At 43.7% G+C, this 15600-nt stretch overlaps 1 protein-coding gene across 6 annotated transcripts in view; it reads right to left on the reverse strand.

The window, feature by feature from the left end:
• PHC2 (polyhomeotic homolog 2) overlaps positions 1–15600 on the reverse strand; it is a 635967-nt gene that overhangs the window by 255818 nt on the left and 364549 nt on the right. For all 6 annotated transcript variants that reach the window (XM_069240302.1, XM_069240300.1, XM_069240304.1 and 3 more), the window contains one exon: positions 8714–9011. In XM_069240302.1, the coding sequence (XP_069096403.1) occupies positions 8714–9011 (298 nt within the window). The remainder of the gene's footprint in view (positions 1–8713; positions 9012–15600) is intronic.

Genomic DNA, 15600 nt, shown 5'->3' on the forward strand with positions numbered 1-15600 from the left:
TGTGTGTAGGTTATAAGTTATATTTAATTTAAAATTATTTTGTTATTTTTGAAACAAAATAATTGTCAACACTTATTTTTAAAATTAAGGTAACTTGTAAACCTAATAAAAATGTAATTCTTTGAGCAAATAGATTAATAAATATAAAAATGATAGCAAGGGTGATTTACGTTTAGATAATATTAAATACAAGTTAAATTAATGTATTTTAATTCCTTTCTCCTTAAACATTTAACTTAATGAGTTAAGTGTTATAATATTTTATTTTTTGAGATCTAGGTTAACAATTATTTTAAGTTAATTTATATTTTTTATTTCACATTAAAACATCTGAATATATATATTTTAAGAATCATTAAACTTTATATATTTCCCTTATACTTTACCATAGGGCACAGACCTCCACTAGCATGTGTAAATGTACCAATATCAACTTTGCACTTTTAAATCCTGTTCCAAAAGGCTTCACCCTTATTTTTGAGGTGCGGGGGAGGGATAAGGGATAGAGACAAGCAAGTCTGCACCTATTGGTAAATTTACACTCAGAAAAGGTGGACAGCAAAAAAGTTTAAAGTTCCTACTATGTGCAGTAGCAGGTTTATACATGACTAATTCTACATGTGCATATTTACCTTTGTGAATAAGTCCCTAATATCTTGTTACACTTAAGAGAGTAAAAGAGGTTTCTGAAGGCACCAGAGGCTTACTGAAGGCACCAGAGAAATGTACCCAAGTCACACTAAGGTCCCTGCTTCAAGGAAAACATATGCTCTTATATTGGGGTTTCTGAAAGTACTGCAGAGAGCATATATTTTACAGGAGTCTTGCCAACCTTCACACACCACCCACAAAACAAAATAACATAGGAAAAATAATCAATTGCTTATGAAAGACAACACAGAACATAGAGTCATCAAACATCAGCAATATTTTATAAGGCTTTAAGTAGCAGAGCTATCACTGTGAAGAAATACAATGTACTGGTGCAGACTTCATAAAGCAGAGCTGTCTTTTAGGCAACAAAGACCTTAGCGATTCAGGCTCTGTGCAGCAAAGGTATGCCAGAGGATTACACAGTTTGACTTTATATAGCAGGGCTAATATCACACAGATCTTTGTTATGTTTGCTTTAGGTTGCAAAGCTAACCCTTGATTGGCACGTAACAGGTTCAGGTCTGTGGTAGCAGAGCTATTCCATACTTAACACAAATGTTCCAAACTCAGGCCTGAGGCAGTAGACATAACTGTTAGACTAAGACCTCGGACAGAAGAACTATCTCTGTGGTTTTTACATGACTGATTAAACAACTTGCATACATCCAGAGGGATTTCTCAGAATCACAGTGTCACCATGCAACTGGGATCTCGTTGCTTGAAGCACAGCCTCTATATTGCATGTCCCCTCTCCACTCTTCCTTTCCCTGTTCTCCAATGGGATAGTGCACCATGGCTTTGGAGTATTCGGAGTTCATTTTTGTGTTTTTTAGTTTGTACTAGTATGAGTTATGCGGCAAATCCTACGCCTGCACTGGGTTATTTTAAATACAGGTTCCTGCTGGGTCAACAGAGCCAGGGCCTTTGGCTGCCGAAAGTAGGCAGAATGCTGTATTTTAAGATCCATGCTGCTCAGCTGGGTCATTTTTTGTTTATTGACAGCACTTCCACTGACAAGGCAGGAACACTTTCATTAGAAATATGACGCATGGCACGCTATCATGTCGTTGCAGCCTACTCAGCCTTATTGTTCTCAGAAACAAACCCCAAAATTGTGGGGAAGGGTTGTTTCTAAGACACAAAAAATCAATGGCCCTGGCTTGAGGGGAGTTTTGTCCTTGCAGCTGGGGCTTTTAATTATTATGCGCTGCATGGTTGTCTGAAGATTTCTGGCATACACAAAGGTTTCCAATGGCCAAGTGTCACATGGCAGTTTGGATGACTCTAAATTAGTTAGAATACTCATAAGTTTGTTGTGGGCCAAAACCCTGCAAATTTACACCGGGTTCCTGAGCCACAAACTCTTGCCCCTGTATGTCCTTATGCAAAAAACTGCCTCTGCTTTCTCTCTCGCTCTTTCTCTCTCTCTCTCTCCCCTCTTCTCATCCCACTCCTTGGCTCTATTAAACTCAATGTGCTCTAAAAAGGGGTATTTCTGTAAAAATACTGAAACCCTGAAGTGTCAGGCTGTGCGGGACTTTTTGTAAACATCAGGCTCTAATTCAGTTTCTAGCACCGGTAAACATGGACAATGGTTCAGGAAAACAGGTATTTTGGGGCAGGGAAACATATGCCCAAAGGTGCCTTGGCATGGAAATAGGGAGGAAAGCATTGATAGCAGGGCATCGAGACATACAATGGAGCAAGAAAAATAGACAAACAATGAAGGAAACAAAGTCCTCTGGGCACAGAAACAGTGGCTATGTGGCAATGGAATCACAGACACCGGGCTAAGGGAATACATAAATAGCTGAACATAACGCGATGATAAGACACAGACAGTGAGAAACTGACACAGATAAATAGATAATTGAGAACGGGTAGTGATTTCAATGGAAAAGGGCTCAAGAACACAGCAGAACAAGTTACTTATCTTTAGTCACACCTTTTCTTTTATAGACTCTATCTAATTACAGGATCCTCACCTTTGAGTACTATGGAGAGGCGTTCACGTATTGGTCTGGCAAATGTCCAGAACAGACACTCCATGAGCCAATGTAGAGATAGCAGCCTTGGCTCTGGCAGTATGAGCCTGTAAGCTTTTTGGAGGCTGCTTTTTACCCAAGCAGAGCAGATCTTTGTGTAGAGTAAGATCCAGTGTGAGATTGTCCATTTCTGCACTGCCTTGCCTTTCTTAGATCCAGTAAATTAATGAAGAGCTGATCTTCTCCTCTGTCCTCTCAGGTACTATTGATTATAGAAGCAGCAAGTCTATTATGGATCTAGTCAGTGTAATATCTCCTCCTCAGAGGGATGAGGCTGAGCAATGAACGTCTGAAAGTTGACAGATTGTCCAATGTGAAAAGGAGGCACCACCTTCAGCAAAAAGGAGGCACAAGTCTGCAGAAACAGCCTTATTGGGTAGAAAGTAGTGTAAGGTATATTATCTGAGAAAGCCTAAAGCTCACTCACCCTTCATGCCGACGTCACAGCAACGAGAAAGGCTGTCTTGAGGGCCAGTAACCAGAGAGGACAGCTGTGCCATAGTTTTAATGAAGAACACTTAAGAAAAGTTAAAATTAGATTCAAGTACCACTGAGGCATGATAAAGTAGAATTTAGAAACAAGTGCTGCTATCCTTTTAGAAATATTGTCACAACTGGCTTAAACAAAGAGGACTGGCCTTTAACGGTGCCCAAAGAAAGATCTTGCTGTGCTTGGGACAACACAAACAATAAAACAGCAATGCATGGACTGGTTGAATAGTAGCACACCAGGCCATAAACTTGTCCCATTAGCAGGCATATAGAGACTTGGTTGAGGGATGCCTGGATGCCAGAATGACATCTATGACTTCAGAAGGGAGGTTAAAGGCTCTCAACTGCCACTACTCATGTCCAGTCATGGAGGTGGAGGGTGCACAGGTTGGAGGTGCAGGATGCAACAGAAGGTCCTCCCTGAGGCGGCTCATGCCCAGGAACCCTAGCTACCATACTCTCTGTGTGACTGACCGTTCAGTCCTGAACTTCCTGAGAACATGGGGCAAGAGAGGTATCCGCGCGAAGGTTACAGGAGTCTAGAGTTCAACTCTAAGTGGAATGTGCCTTCTAATTTGGAAACTCCAATGAGCAGAAGCGCTGACATTGCATGTTCTCTGTGGTGGTGACCAGACTGAGCCATGGTTCTTCCCATTAGCAGAAGAGATCTTGCACACCTACAGATGAAACCTCCATTGGTGATTTGCAAGGCATTAATGGCTGAGTTTGTCTGCCCTGAATATCAAAGTTCCTGCCAGGTGTTGCACCACCAAGAAAATCTCCTGACATTCCAATCACGCCAAGAGATGCAGAGCCTCCTGGTAAAGAGTGCATGACCCCAACCGTCACTGCTTGCTGCAGTACAACATGGCGTAATGTTGTTTGTGAACACCTGGAACAGCCTCCCTTCGATAGATGACAGGAAGGGTTCAACACCACACCGATGGCTCGCAACTCCAACAAGCTGATGTGGAGCCAGGTCTCCATCAGGCCCCAGATGCCTCTAAACTCCCCATTTCCTAGAATTGATAAATCAGTCCCCAATGTCAAGTACGGCTGGGGAAGGGAGAGAGGTATGCCAGTGACCCAATCACGGTCTAGGGCCACCAATGTGGATTTTTCATAGTCTTCCTTGAAAACCTGGGCTAACTCTGAGAGATTGCACTGGTGCTGGGACTTCAGATTCCCCTACACAGGTCACATGTGCCAACCGGTGGGACTGACCAGCAGGATACAGAAGGCCATCAATCCCAGAAGCCTCAGCATCATTCTCACCAAAATCCGGGACTGAGGTTAAAACACCAGAGTCATAGCCCGATTGTCCTGGACACTCTGTTCCATGGAAAGATTTGAAATTCTAGAAGGGCTCCAATGAAAGGAAGAGTTTGAAAAGGATGATGGTGTGACTTTGGCATGTTGATAGTGAACACCATCGATTTTAAAAGATTTGCCATAGTCTGGAGGTGGCTGACGGCTGCCTGGAGCGAGCCCACATTCAGCAGCCAATAGCAGAGGAAGGAGAAGACTGGGACCGACAACCTCCGAAGGTGAGCTGTGACCACTGCTATCACTTTCGTAAACACCCAAGGGGCACTGGTGAGGCCAAAAGGGACCAGAGCAAACTGGAAATAGTGCTTGTCCACCATTAACCACAAAAGTAGTCTGTGGGCCAATGCTACAACCCAGTCTCCGGGGTGGAGGGCAGACAAGGCCTGGGCCAGTGTAAGCATTTTGAATTTGGTCTACTGCAGGAAGGACATGCGAGGGCAAAGATCCAATATGGGAAGGAGGATTCTGGACTTTTTTGGCATCAAAAAGTAGCAGGAATAACACCATATCAAACTTCTGATGCCAGCACTCTCTCTATGGCTCCTTTGGACAAAAGGGCTTGCAATTCCTGTCATAAAAGCGAATGTTGGTTCTCAGTCAATAGTTCTTGGGACTGTGGCAAAGGTGGTAGGGTACTGAGGAATGGAAGGGAAAAACCCCACTCTGTAACACCCATTTATCTCCGGTGATGGCCACCACCCTGGCAGAAAGTCTTGAATCTTGCCTCTAACAGGGTGACTGTGCCTTGGTAGGGACATGTCAAAGTGGCTTGAAAGGTGAAGGAGCTGGAGGGGCAGAAGGATGGGTTGCACGCTACCCTGGTTCTTCACGTGGAGTATGGGACCCCCCAGCCACAACCAAGAAAGGGCTGGGACAAATGCTGAGCTGTAGCATCTGCTGGCGATCCTAAAAACCCCTGCCAAAGTCACAGAGACAACAAAAGTGGAAAGATGGTTAATGTGGAGCAGCAGACAGCCCAAGGGAGACGGATGTGGCCCTGCTATTCTTAAAGCATTACAGCACAGAATCCACATTGGCCCCAAAAGTTGGTAAATGTTAAAGGGCATATCTATGAGGCTTGATTGTACATCATCAGCAAAACCAGTTGACTGCACCCATACACGTCTTTAGATGGGGACACAGGTACCAAGAGCTCTAGCAAATGAGTTAGTAGGGTCAAGGCTGCAGCGAGTTTAAATTTAAGAACATCACAGCCACCCTACATGGAGTGAGAGAGGACAGCTTGGGCCTCTTCTGGTACAATTGGTGAAACCTAGGCCATTAAGTCCTGTCTGGTGGCCAAGGAGACCTGGTATTCACAGAACCTAGGGCAAAACTGGTGGAGAATAAAACTATGTTCCCAAAACGTGTTGATCCATTTAGATTCCCTACCTGGATTGGCGGGAGTAAATGCATTTGGGCTGACTTTACTGGTCAAAGTCTACACCAACAGACTCTCAGGGGAAGGATTTTGGGTAAGAAAGTACAGGACCCAAGCTGCAGGACGGTGACGGCAAGCAATCTGGCCGCTGACCAGGTTCAAGCAGGCATTGGCCCAGGTCCCCAAGAGAATACCGGTCAATGCCTTGTTAAAAGGGAGGAGAAGCTCTGAAGAGGTCTGGCCAGAGTGTAGGATCTCAGTCAGTACATTAGTCTTGGCTTGAGTGGGAAGCTGGAGGTCAAGGATTTCCGCAGCTCTGCATAACACTATGGCAAATGACATGCTCCTTTCAGTACCAGCCCTTGAGCTGGAGAACAAGAGTGTGTCCGGAGAAGGAGAAGTTAGAGGTCAGGATACCATGAGTTGTCCTGTTATGTCTGAGAATGTCATGCCCTGTACCTTAGGTGCCATTTCCATTTCAGAGTCAGTATCAAATTTGTCAAGAAGATGGCTTCCGGTTTAGTGATATTTATTTTTCCAAGATTTCTGTTGGTATTTCTCCATTTTTATTTTTTGCCCATCTTACAGGTATTTCTCCATATTTATTTTGTGTTTCGAGAATAAATGGAGTCATAAAAATTCTATATGTATTCCTACATTAATTTACTGATAAATATGCACTATACTTATCAAGTATAGCACTATATATATATATATATATATATATCTATGTATATAATGTTGCTTACTCAGTAGACATTCGTTCATGGCATGTAGTGCTGTAGATTTACATGCTTTGCATAGGTTTGCCATCTAGTGTTGGGCTCGGGGTGTTACATGTTATTTTTCTTGTTTTTTTTCTTGATTGAGCGGCGACTCCTCTTGGTGATACTGCACAAGGGCACAGAGTACTTTGTTAGGTTGTTTTCCCGCAGGAGGGTGAAGTAAAGAGTGTAAAGGTGTATATGTACATATACCATAAAGAAATGAGATGTCCATGCAATGTATGTACATATTTATTTGCAATATATAGTACTGCAACGGCCACAGGCTTTTAGGGAGGAGGGAGGGTGCAAATTCAGCAGTTATAGTTAGCTGAGTTGCCAAGACTCAGATTCCTCAGATTGGCATGGGACAGGGTCAGGGACAGGCTCTGCAAAACAGCTGTGAGGGTGGATCCTAGAGGCAGAATGATGGCCCACGCCCTCATTTGGGACTTAGAGGGACATGACTGGGTAGAGTCCCTCTTGCACAACTTCTTTTTCTTTGACTTACCTGCAGAACGTGACAACGAATTGTTGCAGGAACTGGTTACCCTTGGCTTGTATTCTCCTTCACTTAGACAGACACAGTCTTCCAATGTTGCACAATTAAGAACTTTGCTTTGTGCCCACGATGGCTTTTCAGTGTATCTGGGTATAGCCGCTGCAGACTGCGAAGTCATAAGACAACCCCAGGCGCCATAGGTTGACCACGTCAGGACCAGTCACCCGCAACTGTCTTTGACATTCCCCACAAGTCTTAAACTTTGTTGATCTGTTGGGAGAACATGTCCCTTGCACAGGTACATCCAAAGGTAGCTCTGGATCTGCTTCTTTAGGCACATAAAGAAAAGAACTCATGTCAGTACACATGGGTGGTGCCTATACAGGCCGGCCCACATGACATCTGGTGAGGACGGCAGCAATACAGAATCACAAGTGTCCCCCTCCCAGTGCATAGGATACTAGTTCGAATTTTTCTGAATTCAGACTGATGCCTGGGTGTATTTTAAGGTAAGCAATCTGTGTTTAGAAGTCTCTATCAAAAAAATGGGCGTGGACACTGTGGCTTGACGAGGGAAACACCATGCCTGTGAAAGACAGGTACAGAAAGATGCTTGAACAAAGAGTATAATTTGACAGGGCACAGAAACGGGCACTGAGGAAGAGACACAGCCACAAACAGGTAGAGAGACAATTGGCAGACAAACACTCTGCACATTAAGACACAAAAACTTAAAACTTTGAGACAACCATGCTAGACGTGTGAGAACCAGTGTACAAGAGGACTAACATTTTCATTACATAGACTCCTGTTTGCCGTCTATGTGCTTAAGTATCATCCAGACAGACCAGAGCATGACAAGGTTATAACAACTGGGGAAGCATGACAAATAAGTAACAATTAAACAATGTTGAAACGATATAAGACTGAGCCAATCGTGCCAGTTTACAAAACTATGACTTGCAATACATACAACAGGGGAAATTGTAGTCATGAGGACTGTAGGCAAAGTGAAAGACAAGTTGGATTAACGTGAAGAGAGAGAGAGAGAGAGAGAGAGAGAGAGAAACTAGGAGTCAAGTGGAAAGAAGTGAAAAAGAGATCAATATATGGGACATGTAAATGAAAATGATGGAGTTCAAGAGGAAGTGAAAGGAGAAAGACTGCAGCATGGTAAGTTTGAGTGCAAAGTGATAAACTTTACAAAGAGAGAATACAGAGACTGTGATAATGATTGTTGGAAAGGAATGGGTGAAGGTGGGATGCAATATTCGGTGTGTGGGCCACGTCAGGGCAGAGGCATCAGGTATGGAAGGAGAGAGGTAGTGGAAGGTAAAAGGTGAAAGGCAGAGTGGCAAAGAGTAAATCCATAAGAGATGGAAAGGGGGAATGAGATGCTCTGAATGTGGAAAAAAGATTGTGAAAATAAACAATAAAACATCCAAGAAACAGCGAGGTCGGTCTTCACATTAGAAAAACAAAGCTCACAAAACCAACACTCAAATGTCGCATTTGATGCTCATAGTATAGGCATAAGTTTCCTTACCCGGTGCAATGAGTGAGTGTGTGGTCACAGGTACTGGTGTTCGGCTCGGAGTATTCCCTCGGCTTTCTATACTGTTGAGGCTGTTGTTGTTGGGATGGTGTTGTGGATCTCCTTTTTTGAGGTTGTCGGGCCCATCAGCTTGACCCCCTTTTGCTCCCAGTGTTGGGCTGTGGCCTGCCATCTTGCCCTGAGCAGAGTTGGGACCTGGTTGTGCTGGTTTCATGGCCAAACTGGGGAGCTGTGACTGGGAAGAGTTGACACAAGCTGTCGGCTGGCACCTGATGGCCAAATTCTGTACCTGAAACCAAGATTTGAGATGGTGAAGAGTCAAATGCCCAAGAACCTGTATCACTGGTTCTGTGCAGAGTTTGGGTTCGATGTTCATGTTTCCTGGCTAGCAAATAGAAGTAGTCCTTGAATTAGTGTGGGGCACAAATTACACATTACACAGTTTTATGCATTTGTTCATCTCAATGCATTTCTTTCTGTTTTGGGTCATGTAATTAATTATAATCTTTTTTCATAATGTGAACCACACATACTCAGGCTGGTGTACATTAGTCCAAACTTAACTCTGTGTGCTAATGTTCTACTTTTAATATGGGAGTGCTCTTGTTTCATACTCCTTTAATATTTGCTAGATGATGTTTGGGAGATGAATTTAAAAAACAGGTGTAAGGACACGAAAACAACTGCTGTGTAAAAATTACGTCTGCCTCATCTTTGACCGTGTAAAGGAAAAAAGAAGGCCTTTTGTACAATGAAGTCAAAAGGGAGGGTTGCATACTTTATGCAGAGCGACCAGCCTGCTGCGATACGCTGCACTTGTGCTAGTGCTGAAGGTCTTCTATCTTAGTTCCCCATCAGACAATACACGTAGGATATGCCTACTGACCCAATGAAGTGGTAATGTAATCTTGTTTCACAGGAGGCCCAGGGTCCAAGAAGAAGATCCGGAAGAGTGGGAGGAGGGGGTTCCATTTTGAAATCTGATTAGTGAAGTAAAGTCAGAAAAAAGTTGCCACTGCATACTGCACATCTCAAGTGCATGCTTGACACAAGAGGGGCATAACTAGAAAACAAGGCTTCATCAATACCCCATGTCTTGGCAAAGGAAGGCAATCACCCCATTCTCCAGCTACTGGCATACACCACAATCCAATGAAAATAAAGAAACCTCCAGAGTCATTGCAAATACCATCATAACAGCAAAGTGTCTGGAGGACAGAGAGGAACTGCCATTAAAGATAAAGCACTCCTGCCATGTATGACTTCAGACATCCTGCCACTTCCAGCTTGTTCCTGATCCCATGGATTGGTTGTGAAGAACTGAGCAAGTGTTAATCCAAAGATATAGCTGTAGTGGAAATAGGCAGGGCATAGTAGGGAAACAACTTGTAAATTGGTCTTTGGTCTAATAGAGGTGTTTTATTCTTCAGTCAACTACTTCTGGCCTTTTAATCTAGATATTTTTTAGGGGAGGAGATGGTTTATGTTGATATGCTTGCTGTAACTTTGTACTGACCCCTCAGTGGTTTAGAGGCATCATAATGTCAGTCACAAATACAACTACAGTAATTAGGTTTTGAAAAATAAAGGCCACAGCAGAAGTGTGGGAAGGACTCCTCCTTGTACCCATTCCACCTCGTTTCTTTCGAATTGCAAGGCAAGACAGGTGAATATTGCTAGGGCAGGGCCTATATATACACAATCTGCAGCACTGTTCACGTACACCTAATCTAGCAAGGACTCTGTGGCCATTTTGAGGTCAGATAGAAGCATCACACCTCTGATTTGGGGCTGCCTCTCCACGTTAGAAGATGCAGAGTAGTATTTGTTTGGGCTACATATATCACAAACTCTTCTAAGAGGACAGCAATACTTCTAGGAGAACAACACTAACGGATACAAAGTTTTTTTTCACACGTTCGTTTAGTGATCGCCGGCAAGGTCCGTAGCGTTCAAATTTACGACATGATCTGTTTTGATGCCAATGGTGTGGAGTGTAAGTGCCAAAGGTCCTGAAGCAAGCAGGGGCAATAGGACCCTCTTATCCTGGGCTAGTACTGTGTTTGATAAATAAATACATCCCTGTTTGAGACCTTCTAAATTAGTGGACACTACTATAAAACATACTCTGCTAGAAAAAGACAAAAAGGAGAATACTGAAATTAGAAAGTGTGACTAAATAGTAGGTGCTCAACAGACGAAATTATGATTTTGATGAGGGGAAGCAAACAGATTTCAAAGACAGCAAACTGTGGGTTCTGCCAAGAGAAGGCAGTTTTAAAGCACACTTTGTTCCTTCCAATACCTGCTCACAGAGAATACTGCCCATCCTTCTCTAGATTATTCTTCTAATAAGCAATTCAGGTATCTCACTGATTGATGATGAGACCTCCTCACCGGAGCTTAAAAGAAGGGAGTTGAACGTGATGTGTTTTAATCCTCCTTGCACAAAAAAATTAGCAACTCTTCCAGCAATTAGACATGAAAAGAGAGGTGGTCCCACGAGACGAAAGAGGTCTGACATGACACAAAAAGACCCCCATACCCTGAAGCCTTAACAGGAGACAACCTGAACATTAGGTATGTTTTTTCCACCATGGCCTCTTTGTCAAGGTCAACAAAGAGCTCATATTATGATGATAATGTTTGTGATGAGTACACATTTATGGGCGACCATTTACTTGTGAAGTGGAGGCGACATTGGTCTCCCTTCCTCAACGATAAGTGCAACAGTGTTTTGGTGAAGGATCATGTTTCATGGATCATTAATTCTTCACCTACGCATTCCCTTCTTCTTTCAGGCCTGCTGTCTCAAGAACCATGTGGCTAAAAGTCTAAAAGCATAGTTTAGAAACCCTTCAGAATAACTTGAAAGGTTACATTAGCAGTGTTTTAGATGTGTGCTGTGAAACAAGATGCGCACTGCCCAGGGCTTTTTACCCTTAGTTGATTGTTTCTCTTTTGTACAGGCAAAGACCTACACTACTGCCGGGTCATGCACTGGGGATAGTAAAGATATATTTGTTCTTGAACGGTCAATATCCAATCCAGGCATGCCAGCCTGCAAGTACACACTGTATCCCCCTCTCCAACACTAATGTACCACAGGGTGGAGAAGAGAGGCAGCCTACAGTTAGTGCAGGCACTCGCCTGCATGAAAGAAACCCACCCGTCCCCAAGGTGTCTTTGTCAAGGTCATCAAAGAGCTCATACTATAATGATAATGTTTGTGATGAGCACACATTTATGGGCGACCATTTACTTGTGAAGCGGAGGTGACCTTGGTCACCCTACCTCAACAATAAGTGCAAAAGTGATGTGGTGAAGGATCATTTGGGTGTATCATAATTCTTCCCATACGCATTCACTTCTGCTTTCAGGCCTGCAGACTCAAGGATCGTTTGGCTAAACATCTAAAAGCATGGCTTAGAAACCCTTTAGAATAAGTTGAAAGGTTACATTAGCAGTGTTTTAGATTGGTGCTGGGAAACAAGATGCAGACTGTCCCAGGTGTTTGTTCCTACTTTGATTGTGGTAGTGTAGGTTTTTGCCTGTACAAAAGAGAAAGACATATTTGTTCTGAATAGTCAATATCCATATCAGGCATTTCAGCCTTCAAATACACGCTGTTTTCCCCCTGTTCAACACTAATGTACCAGAGGGTGGAGAAGAGAGGCAGCCCACATTCGCCTGCAAGAGAGAAACCCACCCATCTCCTGTTTCCGGTGGTGTATCCATTTTCTCTAGAAAAATCTCACCAGAGAAGGCTACTAAACATCCCCACCTAGGCCAGTCCCTAACTAGTCTGTCTGGACAGTAGGAAATCTGCAAATCTGGTTCACAACATGGAAAAGGGATTAAGAAGCTTTGAGACTTTTAAAAGTTGTAGCACTTTAATAAGCCTGGCGGTCCACTTCTGGCCAGAAGAGGAAAAAGATTGGTCCGCTAAGCCATTACCACATTCAACATAGTGGGACCAAGGAGGTCTGTGCACCAGTATAGAACAGATTACAAGAAGCAGTAGTGGAACCTCTGGATGGGTGGCATTCCTCCACCATCCTGGGCTTAATAAGAGGAAGCCCACAGAATCGCATTGCTCTGCAACCCCAGTTGTGAAGAAAGGCATACCGGTCTGCATAAGGAGCTTGACTGCACTGCCAGGAAGAGTGACTCGATCCAAAGGAATGGAACCTAAGGCTTATCTGACTGGAGTCTTATAGCAGGCACAGTACAATTAACCCGAGCACAAGAAACGAGGGCTGCCCAAAAGCCACAAAGTCCTCTAAGACCAGATGCTGTTGAGGAAGAGATGCTTCTAAGTTGGCGTGGGAGCTCCATCCACTTCATAACATAAGATGAATGAGCCTGCTTTATCTCTACACTTCACCATGCACGTGAGATAGTTGTAGTTGCCTACTCTATTAATTCAGTATGGCCAGGAGACAACTTGTCTTCATCCTCTTAATGGAGCCACTTCACATCATCCAGAGGTGGATCCAGAGACATTTGAATTATACTTCTAGCCCTTACGGTTCAAAGATTTCCTCTACCAGTCCAGTGACTACTAGTACTGCTGTGAACATCTGTGGGTGCTCCCAGGACCCTGTGGGATCCCATCACTAGAAAGACTCTATTGCGACCATTAGATGTGGGACGAGAGGACCCTGCTGCAAATAGGCATCAATGAGACAATTATTGGGAGCGAGTCCACTATACTCAATATGTCCGTGAAAGATTGAAGAAGGGTGTAGTACTGCCTGGGCATTGGTGACTTGGACTGTAGGTACATTGATCACTAGCAGGCAGCATCTAGCCACCTGGTCTCACAAGAAGTTGACAGGGATCCTGGGGGGGTGGAAATCCTGTTTGCGTGGTGTTTTATGAGATGGCCATTTTCAAATGCTGTAGGTGTGGACTATTTTTAGAGGCAGCTCCTTCTATTTTGGAACATCCTTGGGTACCACAGGAGCAAAGTTCTGCCTGGGATACCATAGTTCTATCTGTATCAAGTCGTTCAAAACCCTGTTTTTAGAGATCTGATCAGGGCACTTCTGAGCATTACATATTCCATGTGAAACATTCCACATTGGTTAATACTGCCATAGGCTCAATATTAAGGAGATTTTTAGCACCCAGCGTAAAGAAGTTATAAAATGTTTATTGTTCGAACTCTAGCCCTGAAGGCACTGGCTTCTTCTGGTTTTATTTTTGTAAAAAAAAATTGAGTGGGCAATTTAACTTACCTGTTACAAAAATGTTTTTTTTCTAAAGTTTAAGTGCTGACTGGACACTGGAATTATTAAGTGGTTCCTTCTTTGTTATACAGTTTCTGAGTTTCTAAGCCCCTCAACCTTCGGGCATTCGTGTTTGATCATCCTCCCTACCCTGCTAGAGTGAAATACCAATAAACATGCCCACTCTATCCTATTTTAGGTGCACTGGGTTTGTGTTCTTACATAATCCGTAACAAATAGCATCAGCCCCAAAAGATAATGCCTAATATTGCCTCACTTTACCAGGACCAGAAGAAAATGCCTCACATTGGTGCACTGCCAAACATTATTCCGAGTCACTGATGTAATTTACCAAAATCTAGAGGGAGAGGTGATGTGTGACCACATGCCTGTGAATAAATGAATAATGATCAATGAATGCATCTAAGAAACTATCAGTGGAGGAAATGTGTCAGTGGAACGAGATTCGAATAAAGTAGTGGATACAGAATAGGTCCTCCCATAAGAGGCCGTGGATGTCTGGAACGGCCTCCTAATTTAAGTGGCTGATGCTGGGAATATTCCTCCAACACAAGTGGTGCATGTACAGAACAGTCATCCAGTCTTCTAGTGGAGATGGTGCATGCACGCAACAATCTTACAGAAGAGGTGGTGCATCTAAGGAAGAGTATTTCCACAGAAGTGGTGCATTCATGCACATCTTCCAGCAGAAGTATTGAAGCATGCAACAGTCTCCCTGCAGACGTGGTGCACGCATGCTACAGTCTTCCAACGAAGGTGGGGCACGCATGGTATAGTCTTCCAGTGGCGGTGGTGGACGCAGACAACAGTCTTCCAGTAGGGTAGGTACATGTATGCAACAGCCTTCCTGCACGGGGAGGGGGACAGGGTGTCATGCTATAGCCCCAGGCAGATATGGTGGAAGAACCACTTCTTACACACAGCAGTGTGATCCCTGAACAGCCTCCAAGTAGGAGTGGTGGATCTTAAAAAAGCTTACCTACAGAAGTGGTAAACGCAAGCTATGTCTTACTAGTTAGTTGATGTCTGGAAGAGTGTCTAAACAGAGGTTGTGGTAGCATGCAACACCTTTTCGATAGAAAGAGTGCATTATTAAAGCAGCTTCATAGAAGATGTGGCAATAGCCTTTCAGCGCTGCTGGCGACAGCATGGCACACCAAAAAAAATGGTGGAATGGGGTCAGCTTTCCAGCAGAGGTGTAAGATGCACACAACATTTTTAAATGTCTTGAAACACTTGACTTGTGAACGTAATCATCTCAATGTATGTTCTAAGCCACTTTTCACTGGTCTCTGCAAAAACCTTTTGATGAATGAACATAAAAGCCTCAAGGAAAGAAGTGTGGGCACGTTTTTTTGCATGCTGTGAGGTTTACCAGTACCTAAGGACTAGGATGATGAAGGGACTGACTCAATGTCTTACTTGCTTGGATGCAAGGATCGGGAGTTTGGAAAGTTTGGTGGAGTCATAACTAGTTGTGACAGTAGAGGGAGGCTACCCTGGACTAGTGCTTGTGCGTGAGGCAAGGGATGTGTAGCTGATTCTATCACAGATCAAAGGGCATTGGAGGTGCCGAGAACAGGTGCTCTCGGTGCAAAGGCCAGTACTGATGGGGGCAGTCTC

This window comes from Pleurodeles waltl, chromosome 6, assembly GCF_031143425.1.
Source record: "Pleurodeles waltl isolate 20211129_DDA chromosome 6, aPleWal1.hap1.20221129, whole genome shotgun sequence".
NCBI classification, from domain to species: domain Eukaryota; kingdom Metazoa; phylum Chordata; class Amphibia; order Caudata; family Salamandridae; genus Pleurodeles; species Pleurodeles waltl.